At 37.5% G+C, this 20411-nt stretch overlaps 1 protein-coding gene across 1 annotated transcript; it reads left to right on the top strand.

Moving 5' to 3' along the window:
- The first annotated feature begins 8758 nt into the window (after positions 1–8758).
- Positions 8759–18602, top strand: ELO3 (radical SAM domain-containing protein / GCN5-related N-acetyltransferase (GNAT) family protein). Its single transcript, XM_087322662.1, has 9 exons — positions 8759–9340; positions 10633–10702; positions 10782–10954; positions 13923–14097; positions 14202–14368; positions 15367–15586; positions 15769–15873; positions 17529–17681; positions 18124–18602. Exons 1-9 carry the CDS (start codon positions 8808–8810, stop codon positions 18304–18306), a joined length of 1779 nt encoding a protein of 592 aa, XP_087178788.1. The 5' UTR covers positions 8759–8807; the 3' UTR covers positions 18307–18602.
- Positions 18603–20411: the final 1809 nt, after the last annotated feature.

The raw sequence follows: 20411 nt of genomic DNA, 5'->3' as shown, positions 1-20411 counted from the left end.
TGGTCGGGTGGATCGACACCCTTCTTTCTCTCTCTCCTTTCTTTCTATCTACCTAGATCTATCCTTATCTAATGCTTAATTTAGTACATGTCTCTAATATTTGGTATCCGAGCCTATGTACTAATGTTTCTTTTGTTGGTCTTATCTTCTCAATGGATGGCGATCGATCATTGTAGGGTTGGACTTCATGCAGACAAGGATCAACAAGGAACTTCGGTAATCTTTCTTGTTATTTTTTGTCTATTTTTTTCTTCTCTCATCTAATCATGTGTATGGTTAATATGTAGATTATTTTCATTAATTAAAAGATGTTGTAGTGGTATTTAATTGGTTATCTAAAACGCTTACATATGTGCACGAGGTCAATACCTCGTTTGACATATAAATAATATGTGATGAGTGTCGTATGCGTACGAGGTTAATACCTCAATTACGTATTACGTTCACGAATATATGTTACGTTTGCGTATGAGGTCAACACCTCGATTTTGTTGTAAATGATATGCGTTTGGTCTCGTATGCGTAAGAGGTCAATACCTCAATTGTGTATTACGTTGAACCCTTATTTTTGGATGTCTCGTGTGCATAGAGGTATATGCCTCGATTACGTATCTCGATTACTTCATTTTTGGCTATTAAATATAACGATTTCTTTAATATAGGCATATGTGGTCACGTGTATACGTAGTTGATCATATATATGTGATAATATACATATGTGTATATAAGTTATTACGTGATTTTAAATCGAATGTTTTCCTTTTCGGGGAAAGGTTCTTGGTGGCCGTCCTCACATTTTTGTGAGAATCGTGTTGTCACCATCCCTTTTTTCAACAATTTTTTATTGTTGAAATCCCCGTTGGTGACTTCGATATTTCTTTACGTAAAGAAACGCCAATAGCCATAATGATGTTGAGTACGTAGGGTTTGACCCACTTCATGTGAGGTCGCTCTTATGACACACGTATCCAACATCCCTCCCTCATTACATGGATACGATGCCACCATGAGATCATTCTTACGAGAGGCATTCGTAATGACGTGACCATGTGATGGGCCACGTGGGCCTACTACGAAAAGAGGGCTCATTTGGCTTGACCATTAGGTTGCACTTTGGCGTATGCCATCATAATTACGAGACTTGAGGTTAGGTAATGTACCAACATAGTTGTAGTAAATGAGGGCGAAATAAGGACTCTTGACATATATGTTTCTTTTAAAAAAAACATATATGGGCAAATGCCTCACATATCTCTTATACGCATGAAACATTAAACATTCAAGAAGAGCAACTTACTTGGTTAGCTCAAATGTTTAATGCATTTGTTCTCGAGGTCTCGAGTTCAAATATGACCAAGACCATACAACATCATTGATGCATATGATTATAACACATGTTTAGACTTGAGGTCTAAGTGCAGTTCGGGGTCCTCGTAATAGGATTTAAAGAGCTGAAACCACATATGTGGGCACCGAAACATAGTTTATTGTTAACATTTTTTTCGTGTATAAACTATTCATGACGTGAACATACATGGTTGAGCCTCGGGGAGCCGCCATGAAAAAATCGATATAGAGATCAGGGAAAGACATAAATTGTCACCCCCATGGTTTTTAAAACACCTGTGTGTTACCATAGTAACCTCATCTTGAACATCATCTCATACATTTAGAGGGGTATTGACGTGAGATCATGATATCGATTAATGTTTGCCCATGATATGTTTACATCACGACATGATGTTATGACTATCTCTCTGACCTTATCCTATTTCTTTTCCAGAAATAATCATTTAATGGCTCAAAATAGCGACCCGATGTCATCCGCTCAAGCGGAAGGATCTCAAGGGAATCCTCCTGGACAAATGTCCATTGAGATGTATATTTCGCAAATAACCCAATACCTTAGTTTCACCGCTCAACAAAGGACCGAACTTCGGCAATCTCAAAGTGCTCTCGAGGCACGTGTCATTAGTCTACAATGTGAGACTAATAGACTTGATGAGCGACAGGGTGAACCATCGTTTGTCGTTAAGCCATTTACGGGAGACAAAAAGGAAAGAACCGAAGAAGCAATCTGCACGTGGCTGGGCCGATGGGAGTCTCATTTTGAGGTCTATCCCACGCCAGATAGTACGAAGATTGCATATGTCGGCCGAGAACTAGGGGGTAAGGCCACCGCCTGGTGGCGTGGGCTCCGTACTTTGGGGAAATTGCCCGATACCTGGACAAATTTTGTCACAGTTTTCAAGGGCCAATTTCTGCAACCTCCCTCTCGAACCGAGGTAGCACAAGCTTTAATGAACCTCTCTAGTCGGAAATTTTCCTCGCTAGAAGACTATGTCCACCATGCTAGAACCCAATTCCAAAAATCGGGTCTAGAAGGGGACAACTGGTTAATAGCTTATTTTATCAATGGCATCCCCAATTTGGACTATCACTGGATAGTGCACAATAAGGATCCAAAATCCTTCGAAGAGGTCGTTGAAATAGTTCTTCACTATCAACGTACTTCGAAGAAGGACCACAACAAACCCAACGAAGCGCCCGGGACTAAGTAGTTGCACTTCGCTGGGAAACGCAAGACACCCAACGAATTCATGGATCGCGATTGTAAGCGACAACATCCTTTTTGCGTATTCTGCAAAATGAAGGGTCATACAAAAGAGCAATGTCGAAAGCTCCAACGGAAAGAGCACGACAACAAAGCTAAAGCTGCAGACAATAAAGGTCAGATTCCTAATGTCCTTCAGGTCTATACACATCATTTAAGTAATTGTCAATGTTCTTTCCCTCACTATGTATTGGGTCCCAATGATTTACTACGTGCAAACGGGTATATCAATGGATCTCCCACACAATTTTTATTTGATTGGGGAAGCTCACACAACTTTGTGAATGATCATTTGGTTCAGATATGGGGAATCCAACCCACCGTAAGTGATCACACCTACACGGTGCACTTGGCTGATGGAAGAGTACAATACATCAACAGGGCGATTCATTCATTAGGAATTTCTATTGACACTTATATAGAGGAAGTAAACTTCCATGTAATGAATCTTTGTACCTCCGATGTAATATTGGGTTATCCCTAGTTTTATAATAAAAACTCTTCTTTATCTATTGATTGGGTTCATCATTCAATTACATTTGTACTGAATGATTGTACTCATTTTATTCAATGTGTAAAAAAACAATCCCTCTCGATTGTTTCCTCGTGTCCATCAATATCCGAATTGTCTCGTTCTACTCTGTTTTATTGTGTACTTGATCCGGACATTCACGTTTACAATATCGATAATGTCTCGGTTCAATTAACATATTTTGAACAACAACAACTTGATGAAATCTTAAATGATTTTCGTGATGTTTTTCTGAGTGAACTACCAAATGGTTTACCTCCTAAACGTAATATAGACCATCGTATAGATATTGTACTTGGCGTTGCACCAATAAGTGTACCTCCTTATCGCTTAAGTCGATCTAAAGAGGATGAGGTAGCTAAGCAACTCAAGGACTATTTACGAATGGGTTATATACGTTATAGTAAATCTCCATGGGGTGCACCAGTTCTCTTGGTTAAAAAGAAAGAGGGCACATGGCGTATGTGTATTAATTACCGACGCTTGAATAAAGTGACAATCAAGAATTCGTATCCATTGCCCCGAGCTGACGATCTAATTGACCGTCTCCAGGGAGCCCGATATTTTACGAAACTTGATCTCCGTACTGGTTACCATCAAATTCGTATAAGTGAGGACGATGTTCCTAAAACGACATTTCGTACGCACTATGGCCATTATGTGTTTTTGGTTATGCCTTTTGGTTTGACCAATGCTCCGGCTACATTTCAACAAGAAATGAATGACATTTTCCGAGAACAACTTGGCAAATTTGTCGTTATTTTCTTGGATGATATTTTAGTTTACAGGCGTACATTACAAGAACATGCTAAACATGTCCGCTTTGTTTTACAAACATTGCGTGACAAACAGTTTTATGCGAATATCTCAAAATGTGAGTTCTTCAAGAAATCAATTACTTACCTTGGACATGTCATAACCAAGCGAGGAGTTGAAATTGATCCTTCTTGCATCGAGAAAATCAAGCTTTGGCCCACTCTTCAGAACATTCGAGAAGTTCGATCATTCCTTGGTTTTGTCGGGTTTTTGCGAAAATCCCTTCGTAATTACTCCCAATTGACGACGTCGTTTACTAATCTTCTAAAAGGTCAAACACGTAAGTCTACAAAACCTATTGTGTGGAATGCTACACTAGACCTCGCCTTTAAGGAACTCAAGGACCTGGTATGCAAGGCTCCTTCACTTCTTTTACCCGATCCTTCAAAACCTTTTGAGGTTGAAACCGATGCAAACGATTATGTTATAGGTGTTGTCTTATATCAAGATGGTAAACCAATAACATTTGAGAGTAAGAAACTTGATTCTACTCAATGTCGGTATACCGTTCAAGAAAAGGAATTATTTGCAGTTATACATACACTCAAAACATGGCGCCATTATCTTTATGGAAATCGCTTTGTGGTAACTACGGACCATGAGTCCTTGAAATATTTTTGTGACCAACAAGACTTGAAAGGTCGTAAGGCACGATGGGCTGATCTCATCCAGGACTTTGATTTTTCCATACGATATCGTAAAGGTTCCATGAATACTGTCGCTGATGCACCAAGTCGCATCCGTGAAGTTAACATGCTTAGCTTCACTGAAATAACATCAGATCTTTATGATCACCTTCGAGGAAAGTATCCTGATGACAGTTATTTTGCAAAATATTGGGCAAGAGTTGAGTCTGGAACATACACCACCACATCCTCGAAGGAATACTTCCACATTGCTAACGGTTAGTTCTATTGTAATGGGAAGGTTTGTGTTCCAGATTTACCCGAGGTCAAAAAGAGGATTCTTTTTGAATGCCATGATGCACCCTCAGCAGGGCACCCTGGAATACATCGTACACTCGTTCTCATATCCACTCAATTTTATTGTCCTAAGATGCATCCTGACGTACATAGCTATGTGACTAAATGTCACCAATGTCAGGTTAACAAAGCCGAGCGACTTAAAGCCGCAAGACTTTTACATCCTTGGACATTCCCAATAATAAGTGGGAAAGTATATCCATGGATTTTATTGTTAGCCTTCCTCGCACCCAAAAAGGCCATGATGCCATCTGGGTTGTGGTTGATCGACTAACTAAAATGGCCAAATTTATTGCTACTAAAACCACGGTAACAGCTCTTGAATTGGCTTACCAATTCGTTGACGAGTTATTTCGTTTTTATGGGTTACCGATGGATATCGTGAGTGATCGAGATCCAAAATTTACTAGTGACTTCTGGACGCAAGTCTTTAAGAAGTTAGAAACTACGTTGAGCATGAGCTCCATGGATCATCCTCAATCCTATGGACAAACAGAACGAGTAAATCAAATTATTGAGGACATGCTTCGAGCATATGTTGGTGCAAAACCAACAAAATGGGAATGTTATCTCCCAATTTTGGAGTTTGCTTATAACAGCTCCAAGCATACGCCAACGGGATATAGTCCTTTTATGTTGATGTATGGTTTTCAGCCACGAGCCCCGATTGATGTTAATATACATCATGATGAGTTGCGAAGTACGCAAAACTTTCTTCGAGATATGCAAGATATGTTGCATATTGCACGAGATAATATAAAAACAACTCAAGATAGAGCCCGTTTTTATGCCGATCATCATAGGCAACCTCGTGTATTCAACCCTAGACAGAAGGTATTTTTACGTGTACCTCACAATTCTAAGACATTGTCTACAGGTAAGTGCGCCAAGTTAGCCCCATGGTTTTGTGGACCTTTTACAGTCCTCAAACGCATTGGGTCATCAACCTATCGTCTCGCTCTTTCCCATGGTGTTGGAATTCATCCAGTCTTTCATGTGAGTCGTCTAAAAGAACTTCTAGGTTCTGGCGACAATACAGTTACAACTGAAACTCTAGTTATTTCTGAAGAATTATCTTCTAAACCACATGTACCATAAAGAATTCTCAATGTTAAAACAAAAAAATTACGTACTAAAGAAATCCGAGAATTTAAAATAAAATGGATGGATAAATCAATAAAAGATGCCACATGGGAACGCGAAAATACTCTCAGAACTAACTTCCCTAACTTTCCATTGCAAGAGTGCAATGTTTTAAAGAGGGGGAGTATATTACGGGCATGACCATATAATATCCCGTGGTGAGAATTTACCGTAGTATTTCTATACACGTGGATAAGTGTGAGGGTTAAACGAGAGTGTAAAGAAGGGGAGGATTACTTTTAAATCCTCAGGATTGAGACAACCCATTAGGCCAAGTGTGAACATGGTTGGGGGGCTTGGGTATCGCTATAAATAGAGGCCTAGCTACCCTCATTTCATTATCTTGTTGACTACGTCGAGACTCTGTCTTGTGGTGGGTCAACTCTTGTAGCGAGCGCGCCAACACCAGGTACGACTCGACGCCACAATGGTGGTATGGGACGTCGATCGAGGCTCGAGTCCGTCTCGATCCCTTCGCTCGGGGGTGGTCGGGTGGATCGGCACCCTTCTTTCTCTCTCTCCTTTCTTTCTATCTAGCTAGATCTATTCTTATCTAATGCTTACTTTAGTACATGTCTCTAATATAACCGTTTGGAAGTAGCCAAATGGTCCCATGAAATCCATGTAACTCATATTGTTTCTCTCCTTTCTTTCTATCTAGCTAGATCTATTCTTATCTAATGCTTACTTTAGTACATGTCTCTAATATAACCGTTTGGAAGTAGCCAAATGGTCCCATGAAATCCATGTAACTCATATTGTTTCTCCCTTATGCCACAATATGAACTGAAGAGGTTGCAACCATATTTGTAATGCCTTCTTAGTCCAAGGAAGTAAATGGTAAACAATATAATAACATGGGTATCAAGATACATTGCACTACTTTGAGTCATACATGAAAGGCCCATATAATTGAGACCTCCAATACATAAAGTTGTCCCTCAACTTATTATCAATCTTGTTAATTAGTTGAACATTTGCAACATCAACACCCAATGGATACCCAAAATGCTAATAAATTGATCCTCACGTAATCACTGACCTTGCCATCCCAAACATTCCAAATCATTCTTTCTACAAGAAATAAGGGGAGACTTCCTCCAATTTATATGCAACCCTGAAGTTAAGCAAGTTGGTCCCAATTTTACATACTCCTTTGAGAGATTTTCTTTTGACGCTTGTAAAAACATAAAAGAATCACCTACTGATGCTTGTGCAACCAATTGTCCACTAGAAAGAATATGTTGTTACAAAAGCTCACATGATGCAAATCGTTATGTTCACTCATGTAATATAGATTGTTACATTCGCTCATATAGTGCACATTGTCATGTCCGCTCACATGATCTAGATTGCTATAGTCACACACATGTGGGATATTATTGCGGTCACTTAGTCCACATTGGCCTCTTTATAGACAATATTACACCTTTTCTTCTTCCTTTGGAGTGGACATAAATCATGCATTGTCATCTGAGGTTGTCAACTTAAGTGGCTAAGACTTCTAATTCTCAAATCCCAATGCACACCTTATTGAGTTGAACTATGTTAGTTGCTCTCTAGTGTAATATCCTATTTTTTGTGGATGAGATCTCTCAACTCTCAATATTAGGGTCCTTAAATCACCCCTTGCTCTAAGCTTAGGTACTTCACGCTCACGTGATAATACTTTCTTCCATCCCAATTATTTTATTTCTTCAAGTAAAGTTATCAAATTACATTTTTATTAGAAAAACGTGACATGATAGTCAACATCAAGAGGGTCGTTTCGTATGAGGCATTGCATGTATTGGTATATACATGCGTTTGTTTGTAAGGCATCATTTGTCGCATCTTATCGTTGATAAGTCATGTGCTATCATTAACCTATAAAAGAAAGGCCATTATGATGCCCTTGTCACAATCCAATATTTGGCCATCTTCCCATGCCGCCGTAGTTCTATACAACGTGTTAATGCTTTGGGGTCCCTATTGTTTTGTAGATTTACAAACTATGAGCATGTACTCTCTAAGTTTCTCAAGTTTGAGGCTGAGTTGCATGAGATACCATTACGAGCTTAATATATACAAGCAATATCATGTGAAACAACTTGAATCCCAAATTATTTACATGTGTTAACTATTTATGTCACGAACGTTTGAGCATTACCCTTATCTCTATGGATTAGTTTGCTAAATCAACATACAATCTTCTCGTATCATGGGTTTCAATCCCATTTCCTCTGAGCAAGTGCCTTGGCATTGACACTCAAGCTCCTCATACACTTATTCATGATACTATAACATGATTACCCCCTTATGAATCAAGACTATAAAGAATGATCCTACAAATGGGTGACCAAAGCTCGTGAGTAAGAGATCAGATGTATTGGCTAACTTCTTTTTGAGGCCGAGGGTAGTGTTGGAATTTTCTAAAAATGCCCAAAGGGTATTTATACGGTATCGTATATACAAGGCCGAGGGTAGTAGTAGAATTTTCTACAAATACCCAAAGGGTATTTATACGGTACCGTATATACAAGTGGGGGGGGGGTATTTGCCAATATGTATTCTTCATCAAGTTCATCTTTTATCTTTTGCCTTCTCAAGCATAAACTGAAAACCCTTTCTGCAGAAAATCGAAAACCTTTTCCTTTTCTTTCACACAGAGAGAGAGAGAGAGAGAGAGAGAGAGAGAGAGAGAGAGAGAGAGAGATAGAGAAGGCTCCATCACATCACCATGGCCATGGACTGTATTGAAGACTTATCTACCCAAGATCCCCCTTCACAGAGAGAAGAGAAGAACACCACAGCAAACCACACCCACAAGAAGAGCAAGAAGCCATCACCAGGAAGAGGAGGTGTGGTCCATCATCTGAGTGAAGAAGAAGCTCGGATTCAAGCCATAGCTGAAATAGTGTCGTCGATGGTAGAAGGGTGCAAGAAGGGCGAAAATGTCGACTTAAACGCACTCAAGTCGTCTGCTTGCCGCCGTTTTGGACTTTCAAGGGCACCCAAATTGGTGGAAATGATCGCTGCCCTTCCAGAGAGTGATAAAGCTCTGGTCTTGCCTAAGCTTAAGGCAAAGCCTATTCGCACAGCATCAGGAATAGCAGTGGTGGCGGTCATGTCCAAACCGCACCGATGCCCTCATATTGCGACCACCGGGAATATATGTGTTTATTGCCCTGGTGGCCCAGACTCTGATTTTGAGTATAGTACTCAATCCTATACTGGGTATGAACCCACCAGTATGCGAGCGATCCGAGCCAGGTAAGATGTTGATTCTTGAGGAATTTTCTTTATCAAGTTCTTATTTCACATTGATAAAATCTCAAATCTGGAGAAAAATTCTCATTGGTAAAATTGGGATTCTTGAAGTTTTTTTATGGTTTACACTTAGTAATTTATATGGACAATGTGTCATGTCTCATATGCCACATTGTAGCTTGAATTCCTTTCTTTTATGCTTGGAAATATGGATATATTGTTTCCTTGAGAAATGCTTTTTCTTTCTTAAGGTTTATCTCTATATTGTCGACATTAATTTTTCTGGCTCATTGCCATATAGTTATTTTACGTTTATGATTGTGTTTTTCTGGCCATATATACAAGCTGGAGTACTCAGAGTTTAAGACAATTTGAAGGCTTATCACTTTGTACTTCATATAATGGAAATGGGGTTAAGTAATTCTACATACCATACAATGTACAGTTCATACCTGTGTAATGGTCAGGGGAATAGATTAAGATTTGAAGGTTTGTCACTCAGTTATTCATTATGTAGAAATGGGTTTCCAATATCTGAACCCATGTGGTTTCTAAGAAAAACTCAAAAGGTTTTTCATGGATTCCTATTCATATCGTCCTAATTGGAATAGCTAGATGTTCAGGATTTGTTTGATTTATCTGTTTGTAACTCGGGTTGTGATAGTGGGATTTTAATACCCATATGGTAAAAATATGTTTGAAGGTTGTCACTTGATTCTTCACATTATGATTGGGCGGATACCCTCATATTGCTTAGCTGAGAAGATGTGGTTCTTGCTCTGAGTAGAGTTCTCAATCTTATACTGGTTATGATCATACTGGTATGTGAGTAAACGCAGGTAAGATTGTGATACTTGAAGAAAACCCTTTTGAATGTTTATCACTTAGTAATTCATATTGTGGAAATGTATGTTTGCTCATATGCTCTGTATTAGTTCGAATCTGTGGTTTTTAATGCTTGGAAGAATGTATATAACTAAGGAGAAGATAAAGGGTATCTCACACTATTTTACATGTGCTTGTAAGTCTGAAGAAAATTTGACCGTTTGTCACTCTGTAATTCACTATGAGATTCTGTTATTACCATATAAGAAAAACTTGACTACTGAGATAGATTTTGAGGAAACTTGAAAAATTATCACAGCCCATAATCAAATTGTGAACAAGTTCTTCTTTTTAAAAATTTAAAGATTTATCACTCAGTAGATGTTGTCAACGGAATCTTTGTGATTTAATAAGCTGGGTTTCCTATGTTTTGTGATTAAATTCTTAGATTTCTGTGCTTTTGATGGCAGATACAATCCTTATGTACAATCTCGGGGTCGAATTGATCAGTTGAAGAGACTAGGTCATAGTGTTGACAAAGTAAGTAACTTTGCACATCTTTAGGTGTATGCATTTTAGTGGATGGGTGCTTAACTATGAAATATTTTTACAAATGCAGGTAGAGTATATTCTAATGGGTGGTACATTCATGTCTCTACCAGCTGATTACCGTGATTACTTCATAAGGAATTTGCATGATGCTTTATCTGGTCACACTTCTCGAAACGTGGAGGAAGCTGTACAGTATTCTGAGCATGGTGCAGTCAAGTGTATCGGCTTAACAATTGAGACGTGAGTCTAACAATGCACACCTGTTCATGAAGTATGTTAACTGTTTTCAGACAATTGGTCATGAAGGCACACATATACACACATTTCACTATGGCAATATTTTTATATCTGTATACATACACCCATGCTCATGCTCCCACACACATGTATGCATGTATATACATTGTAAATACATCTACATGTAGAGAAGTGAAAATAGAATGACAGTTTTTTGAAATATCTAAAGGCAGAGATATGGAAACTAAAACAAATTATGGGTTTAACTCATAGGAGAGGTTAAAGAAAGCAGAAGCAATTCTTCTATCGAAATCCCACTGCATGAAAAAATGTACAAGTTAAAAGTGTACATATATATCTATATGTGAGTGTGCTATTCAAGATACACAGAGTATGCTCTTAGAAGAAGAGCTTTAAAAGCTGATGGGACAGCTAAGCCATGGCCTCATAAATACCTATTTAATGTGGAGTGGGAATCTTGTCCAAGGATCCGTTTCAGTGTACAAAATATTCTTTTAGATGTTGTAGTATAGCTCTGAAAATGAGACTGTACAATTAACAAAAATCACAAAATACTAAATTATATAAGAACGTTTTGTAATTTAATAGGAGTAACCTAAGGTCCTCCAATCCCTACAAGCTTCCACTTAAAGGAGCTTGGTTACTATATTAGATAATTCCCACTCGTGCAAGGCAGTATTGGTGAAGAGTCTTTGATAAACATTTTGTTAAACAATCAGGTGGATTCTCAGCAGTATCAATGTTTACCAGTTGCATTTGACCATTGTCTATCACCTTTCTAATGAAGTGATTGCGAATATCAACATGTTTAGTCCTTGCACGGTAAGCAGGGATCTTTGCCAAACATATGGCATTTTGGTTATCACAATGTAAGACTGGAATCTGCTTTGGGAGTCCAACCGCACTACACAAGAGAGTTAACCAAATGCCCTCCTTAGAAGCTGTTGTGGAGTTATACTCACCTTATGTAGTAGAGAGTGCAACTATTCGTTGCAGCTGTGAACACCACAAAATAGCTCCCCCTGCGAGAGTATAGATATAAGTCTAAGTAGATTTTCTTGTGTCTACATCTCCAGCCATATCAGAATCAAATAGCCATGAAGATTCTTGTCCCTTTCGCCATAAAAAAATGCATTTCCCATTGGTGCTTTTGAGATATCTAAGGATAGAGTTGACTAAAGCCCAATGGTTTTGTCTAGGTTGACTATAAATCTGCTTACTACTCCTACTGCATATGCTCTATTAGGTCATGTTGATACCATTACATACATTAACGACCCACAAGCTGAAGCATATGAGATAGCCTGCATTTTTTCTGATTCCTCGTTTTTTTAGGACAATGGCTTTTGAAAGCTTTACTCGTGGTTGAAGAGGCACTGAAGATGGCTTTGCATTAGTCATCTCAAATCTTTCCAATACCTTCTCAATGTATTTCTCAAAAGAAATAGTAACTTCTTTTGTCTGTCCCATCCAATTCTTATTCCAAAGTGTGCTCAGCATTTCTGAGAGCTTTCATGGAAAATGCAAAATTGAGTTTGCATTTTAATTCCTACAAAGTTTTTTCATGCTTTCCTGCAATGGGCATGTCATCAACGTACAAAACGATAATAATAGAACTGCCATTAGTTTCCTGTTTCGTATAAATTCAAGGAATTTTTTTGCCTTACTTCAAGTAGAAATTTCTTATACTAAAGGTGTGGGGCTTTTTTCAGCTCATAGAGGCTGCATTGAAGTTTACAAACTAAACGCTCTTTTGTTGGAATCGCGAAGCCTTCAGGCTGCAACATATAAAGCTCATCATCTAGGCTTCCATGAAGGAAAACCATCTTTATATCCATTTGATATAACTTCAAAGCCAAAAAGGCAGAAATAGTCAAAAGTGTTTTAAGTGTAGTCATTTTGATTACTAGAACAAAAACCTCCGAAATTTGATTTCCTGTATTTGTTTGTCCACTTTGACTAATAAACGAGCCTAATACTTGGGTTTATCTTTTAGTATCTTTACTTGTAGACCCACTTGTTGGGTATAACCTTTTTACCTTAGGGTAGTTCCACAAGATCCCACATGCTATTCTCATGGAGTGCTTTGATCTCCTCTTGTACTGCAAGATCCCACTTGTTAGTGTGCTCACATGTCCTAGTCAAGAGTGAGAGGCTCTCCTTCATTTGGTAAAAGAATTTGATGAAGAGATGGATCATACCTTTGGGTTGGACACCTCAACAATGTTGATTCCTTACCCAATGATTTATATTATCTAGAATTAGTTCCAATGATTTATATCCCAACAATTTGCTATGGTAAAAGAAAGAATACGGAACAGACACGGAAACAAAACTCCCACTTATTCAAGGTGGAAGACTAAGCAATGGAGCTCCTAAAAAGATTTAACGCTCACTCTCCTACCAGTTGTAGAGAAGTGATGATAGAATGACAGTTTTCTGAAATATCTAAAGGCAAAGATATAGAAATTAAAAACAATTATGGGGTTTAATACATAGGAGATTAAAGAAAGCAGAAGCTGTTCTGCATAAAAAAAATTCAATGTAGGGTGCACACGTATATATGTGCTATTCAAACTACACATAATATGCTCTTTGAAGAAGAGATTTAAATGCTGATGGTACAACTAAGTCATGGCCTCATAAATACCTCTTTAATGTTGAGTGGGAATCTTGTCCAAGGATCCCATGCAGTGTACAAAATATTCTTTTAGAAGTTGTAGTACAGTTCTGGAGACGAACTATAACAAAAAAATCAGAAAATATTAAATTATATAAGAACGTTTTTCTAGTTTAATAGGAGCAACCAAAGGGCCTTTAATCCCAACAGTGCACACATGCACATATATATTTACACAAACTGAAACACATATTTGTTTTTGATGGAAAATTATACTAGATGTTCAACATGATATGCGGAATGTGAATATCCCGTTAATCTTTTTTGCAGACGGCCTGATTATTGTCTTGGTCCTCATTTGCGGCAAATGCTGACTTATGGATGTACAAGACTAGAGATTGGTGTTCAGAGTACATATGAAGATGTAGCAAGAGACACAAACAGAGGACATACTGTAGCTGCAGTTGCAGATTGCTTTTGTCTTGCCAAAGATGCTGGATTTAAAGTATTGAATTATTGTTCATTCCATAAAAGGCTTTGCACATTATTGTTATAATTCCAGATTGTATCTTCATTTGTAAAATTCTGTATATTTCCTTATTTGTGAAGGTTGTTGCTCATATGATGCCGGATCTCCCAAATGTGGGTATGGAAAGAGACCTGGAGAGTTTCAAGGAGTTTTTTGAGAACCCAGCATTCAGAACTGATGGTCTCAAGATTTATCCCACTCTTGTGATTCGAGGGACTGGTTTATATGAACTTTGGAAGACCGGTAGGTAAGTGATTTCCCTCAAATACACATCTAAAGAAAATATTCAGGTATTCTGCTTCTTTTGTATATTAATGAGGATATTCTATGCATTTCGTGAGAAGGCTGGAATAGCTTACATTGACATTGAAGAGATGATTTTAGCGTTTCAGCATACTAAGAGCATTGCTAGAAACAATGGAAGCAAGTATGAAGAAATAGATATGGAGGTAGGTGTTTTAACTAATTTGTAAGACACATGTAAGGAATTATAGACCAAAGAAAGGAAAGAGGGGTGCCAGACCATCTGACCACCCCCTAGCGGAGGCATGAGACAGATGCAAATCTCCTCGATGTCCCATACCACCGAGTGTTGATGTGGGTTGTACCTTGGGTTCCGCATGGATCACACATGCTTAGGTTACAAGAGCCAGAGCCACACTGACGTAGTTCAATATAAGTCAAGCCACCCTAATAAGAAGGTAGCTAGCCTTCTTTTATAGGCAAGAACCCTAGGATTTGGTGTCTTCACACTTGACTACTTCATATACATATTTGACTTCTTATTAAGGAAACAGACTTATATATTGGATTTTGTCATTTTGTTAGGGGGTTTTTATCCTGCAATTAGTCTTTCAGCAAACTTAAAGAGAGAGAAGGGAACAAGAATGAAGGCCATGGGAAGAAGAGGAATGTAAGAACTGAGAAAATTGGAGGATGTTAGAAACAAGATATTTTTCGGGAAGATTACCCATTTTCCTTTTACTACTTCTGTCTTCTATCATGAAACAAAGTGACATCACAGTGGAGAGAGAATATTATCACAAATTAAGAAGACATGCTAGGGGGTTCATATTGGAACCTCCCGACTACATTGTTTTGTTATGAAATCCGTATCTTCTCTTCTATCAAATCGATACCTTATTTACCTTCCCTAATTACCTTTATTGATGTAGTAGTAGAGCCTTGAAAATTAAAGAACAAAATTACAAACAATAGGCAGTAATACCAATATATTTGTTGCAGGTACAGGAATTATCCTCCGGAATTGCTTGTGGATTTGATAGCTAGAGTACTCTCACTTGTTCCACCATGGACGAGGGTATATCGCATCCAAAGAGATATTCCAATGCCGCTGGTTACATCTGGAGTGGAGAAAGGAAACCTTAGGGAGCTTGCACTTGCTCGGATGGATGATTTGGGCCTTAAATGCCGTGATGTGAGGACACGTGAAGCTGGTATTCAGGTATTTCAGTTATCATTTGAAATTACATTTGTAATAGGTAATAGGTTGCGAAAGCCACAATGTTCAGACATTCTATTTATCTTTTTGAAATTTCATTGTTAATGGTAATAGATCTCTGATTTGTATACTTTTGTCATTCTAAGTTTGAGCTCACTCTATTTTTTTTCTTTCTTTTGTGATAGGATATCCATAATAAAATAAAGCCAGAAGAGGTAGAGCTGGTACGACGAGATTATGTTGCTAATGAGGGTTGGGAGACATTCCTTTCCTATGAAGATACACAACAGGTTCAGTTTCATATTTATATTTTTAGTATTTTCTATTTGTAAACCATTTTTTCTTTGCTGTAAATCTATCTCTTGTAATGATATTGTTCAATTCTAGATTTATTTATTCTCTCATTGTCTTCCATGAATTTTTGTTATTATTTAATTTGTTCCTTCTCTCTAAAATCACATCTACTGAAGATGCTTCCCCTGCTTTGGGAATCTTTCCATCTTGGAGTTAATGGACCATGATGGAGATTTTTTTAAAGCAAAAGTCAATCTATCCAAAGCTCACAATCCTAAGTTCTTAGATTTCTAGATTCTTTAGTATCCCATGTTTAATTATATTTACTTCAGTTTTTTGTTCTCAAAGACTAAGAAAAGACTTTAAGATGTAATATCTTGTTTGGTCTTACATGCCATTTTCGCCTCTTAAAAGACATTAATGTAGGTCTCCCTCTCTAATTCATCCTTATAGAACCTCCTACTGGTAGTATTGAGGGATAGCCAACGTATGTCAGCCAGTTTTACTCATGTACTTCAATTTCTCGTTGGAGACTAACATTTTTCAGTCTCCTAGACAAGTTTTGCCTTCTTATGAGACATGAACATATGTTTGTTCATTTCTCACTAATGTTTTAGGAGAGCTGCTCATGAAGCTTTGTTTCACTATATTTTCTTTTGATTGAGGGGTTGATTGTGATATCTGCACGGCCTGTAAAAAGAAAAGCCTGAGAAAGCAATACAGAAAAACAATATTTATATAATGTTAAAAGTATGAAAACGAATTTAAAAATTCAAGTATAATGCAGACGGCTCCAAATCAATTGGCAAGGTCTTGTAGCAGATATCAGAAGGTCAAGCGTTCAGCCCTTACATTCCTTTCTGGCATCTAGTAAAGTAGTCCGTATCGTGAGTTTTAAACTCAGACTTGTGGGTTAGTAAAAACTTGGCTTACCACTGGGGTACAGTTGTAAATTCTTACGGAACCTCATCCTGGTAGTATTGAGGGATAACCAGGGTATGTTAGGCTTTTGCTGGTTTGTTCTCTAAGATTAGACAACATTTTTCAGATATGATCTCTAAGGCAATACAAACCACCTATGTTCTCTAGTAAAGTAGTCCGTATCGTGAGTTTTAATCTCAGACGTGTGGGTTAGTAAAAACTTGGCTTACAACTGGGGTACAGTCGTAAATTCTTACGGAACCTCATCCTGGTAGTATTGAGGGATAACCAGGGTATGTTAGGATTTTGCTGGTTTGTTCTCTAAGATTAGACAACATTTTTCAGATATGATCTCTAAGGCAATACAAACCACCTATACGTATATAATGTTAAAGCATGAAAGGGAATTTAAAGATTTAAGTATAGTCCAGCTAGTTAGTAGTTATAGTTCAATTGGTAAGGTTATGTGATGGAGATCAGAAGGTTGATTGTTCAAACCCTAACATTCCTTATTTGCTTCTGGTAAAGTAGTGCATTGAAATTTAAACCTGGGTGCATGGGTTACTTGGCTTACAATTAAAGTATAGACCTAAATAAGAAAAAGATATATATAATGTGCTGGAGCCTTAACATGATTATTATTAGCTTACCACTAAGGTGTAGACCTAAATAAGAAAAATATATATAATGTTTTACAGCCCTAACATGATTATTAGGATGTTGATGACAGGATATTTTGGTAGGATTGCTCCGTTTGCGCAAGTGCGGGAAGAATGTAACATGCCCGGAATTGTTAGGGCGGTGCTCCATTGTCCGAGAGCTTCATGTATATGGAACTGCTGTCCCTGTCCATGGTCGAGATTCAGAAAAGCTTCAGCACCAGGCAAGAGTCTAAATAAATAAATACAAAAAAATAAACATAGCCCAGTGTTCTGTAAAGCACCAGACTGGAGGCCTAAATAAATAAATTAGTGGGAAAAAGAAACAGAAGAAATCAATTTTAAGATAAATAAATAAATAGATATTTCTAGATCATCTACACTTGTAAGCAATTCTAATATTTTTTGTGCTCTATTTTTCTTATTCAGTGTTATGGCACTCTGCTTATGAAATAAAGAAATAGGAAAAAATCTATTTGTAGAATCATTTCATATTTCTAGGAATCTCTAATTATATTTTGCATTCAGGGTAATGACACTCTTGGTATGAAATAAATAGAAAAAAAATGAAGTAAAAAAAGAGAGTAAATTCATCTTTGTATGGAAGTTCTCTATATTCCTCTGAAGTATCTCATTCTTCTTTAATACTTATTTATTTGCACGTAGGGTTATGGCACACTTCTTATGGAAGAAGCTGAAAGGATTGCTAGTATGGAGCATAGGTCTACCAAGCTAGCTGTGATTTCAGGTGTGGGTACAAGGCATTATTACAGGAAGCTCGGATATGAGCTAGAAGGGCCTTATATGGTGAAATACTTGGGTCATCGAATGAATGAAGTGGTGGTATAATTTGATGATAATTTATATAATATCATATTCACTACTGTTTCTAATCTTCTCGTTGGGTGTATCTTAATGGTTGGGATGTCAAATTGCGAATTCTGAAACGAGATTTAAATTCCATTCACCCAATTGAGCATAGAAACCAGAGTATCTCTACTCCCCATACATCTCTCTACATCTTTAACACCAACGGTAGCTATGCAACATAGCAACATACAATGTCTATGTAGAACATCTTGCTTGTACACAAGCAATAATACCACACTATTTCATAATTTCATCTTGATCTGTGTTTAATATAATCCAATCTAGTGTCTATATGATATGGCTTTATGATTTTTTCAACTGAGCTACATAATTCAATTACATGAAAATATGCTAGTTGCATGCCATCTGACAGAATGCCAATATTTTCCTTTTGGATGAGTCTGAATTTAGAAGAAAACATCATAAATTTGGAGTACGTGGTATGATGAACTTTGTATGGATATATTAGCATTCTTTGTTCTGATACTCAACTGTATTCAGCAATTGTTCTAACACTTGGCAATGGTGTCAATTAGAATTGGATTACCACCCTAAATGAGGCAAACTCCATGTTTAACGATATTGGGTTGAGGAATACCATTTGCTGTTATATTCTCTCCTCTGGTGAATTAAATTGTATGATATTTGGTGGTATATTTCTTGATGAGGCAGTATTGTGCTTTGTAAGGCAATGAAATTGTTTTTGGTACATTCTGTGTATTTTCGAGACGAGATGAAGAGAATTGAGCAAATGTAAAAGGAAAAATACAGCTAATGGAGGAAAGTTTCGATGAAATGCGAGATTTGTTCATGGAAAAGCGGCGTGGAAGAACGTGAGTGGGTGTTTTGCAAAAGTGAACTCGTTCGCCCATTTTTGTGGCACTAAATGTTCTCCTTTCTCACTTTACGTTAGCTGTCTTGTGGCCTTCAGAATGTGGTCTAGAAACTTGAGATAAAAAAGCTTTTTCTTGACCCCAAATTTGTTTGGTGTTGAACAACTTTTCGTAGGCAATTGCTATAAATCCAACGTTTTGGCGGTGCTTGCCCACAAGACCTTGAGTGGAAAAATCATAAGCTTTGTCATCCATCTTTTAGCTTCTAATGGTAAAACATGAAAATTTGTAAATACACAATTTCACTGTACTCGTTTTCATGTTCAAATAATTGTTATTGATCTTCGTGCATGAGCAGTAACCAATCTAATTCCTCCTTTTTGTATGATAAAAGTAAACATTCTCCTTTGGATCATAACTACTTAACTTTTAACATAGAATTGAAGGGGTATTGTGCATCGGTTTTTCTCTCTTGTTTGAACCAATGATAGTTTATATGAGTTGTTCTCTTCGCATAACTAGAGATTCATAAATTTATATGCACAAAAGTTGTTTCAAATTAAAATGAATATTGATAAAGATGGGACACAAGGATTCTAGCCATGACAATATATGTTTTGAAGTAACGGACAAGAAACATTTGTGCTCAGAAGTTATGATAAATTGTGTGAATAGCTAGACAGAGCGTCACAATAGATTTCACGACCAATCCTTTCTTGCCATGTATGCAAGACACTTCGTTGCCCTTAACATGGGAAACCTCAAGTATCATTGCCACTTTTTTACGACCCATGATTGTAGCTGTTGTAAGTAACACCTGCAGTTTGAGGAGATTTAAGAAGAAAACATGATTTCTCCTCCAAGGTTCCCTTTTAGTCAATTGTGAACCCAACCTTAGAGAAAGCCTTATTCTAGTCTCCACTTTTGCATCATGTAACTAATAGCATTCCCTTTTTTGAAGGCTTCAATCCGCTCCTTACCTTCCTTTCAGCATAGAATGTCGGCTTCTCTAGCCAATTGATTGAAACTTGATGCACCACCACATGCAAGGGTGTGATTTTACAATGAGGCAATGGGGTCACTGCAGATGTTGCATAAATCTCTACTTTTGTACAATCAATGATTTGTAACCATATAGGACAATACACTCCTTTCCCAATGCTATCTACTCACCCACACAACACTATATTTAAGCAATCAAACAAATATGTTTTTTTTGTATTCAAGCAAATAATAGCATGTGACAATCTT

Source organism: Azolla caroliniana, unplaced genomic scaffold (genome assembly GCF_043228905.1).
Source record: "Azolla caroliniana isolate FFs.n. ecotype wild unplaced genomic scaffold, voAzoCaro1.0.p SCAF_7, whole genome shotgun sequence".
Lineage (NCBI taxonomy): Eukaryota > Viridiplantae > Streptophyta > Polypodiopsida > Salviniales > Salviniaceae > Azolla > Azolla caroliniana.
This window is presented reverse-complemented; position numbering and strand designations above follow the sequence as displayed.

Coding starts and splice junctions, on each gene's coding strand:
- ELO3 (XM_087322662.1), top strand. CDS start 8,808: ATGGCCATGGACTGTATTGAAGACTTATCTACCCAAGATCCCCCTTCA. Junction 14,098..14,201: donor CCAAAGATGCTGGATTTAAA/GTATTGAATTAT, acceptor TTATTTGTGAAG/GTTGTTGCTCATATGATGCC. Junction 15,587..15,768: donor CACGTGAAGCTGGTATTCAG/GTATTTCAGTTA, acceptor CTTTTGTGATAG/GATATCCATAATAAAATAAA.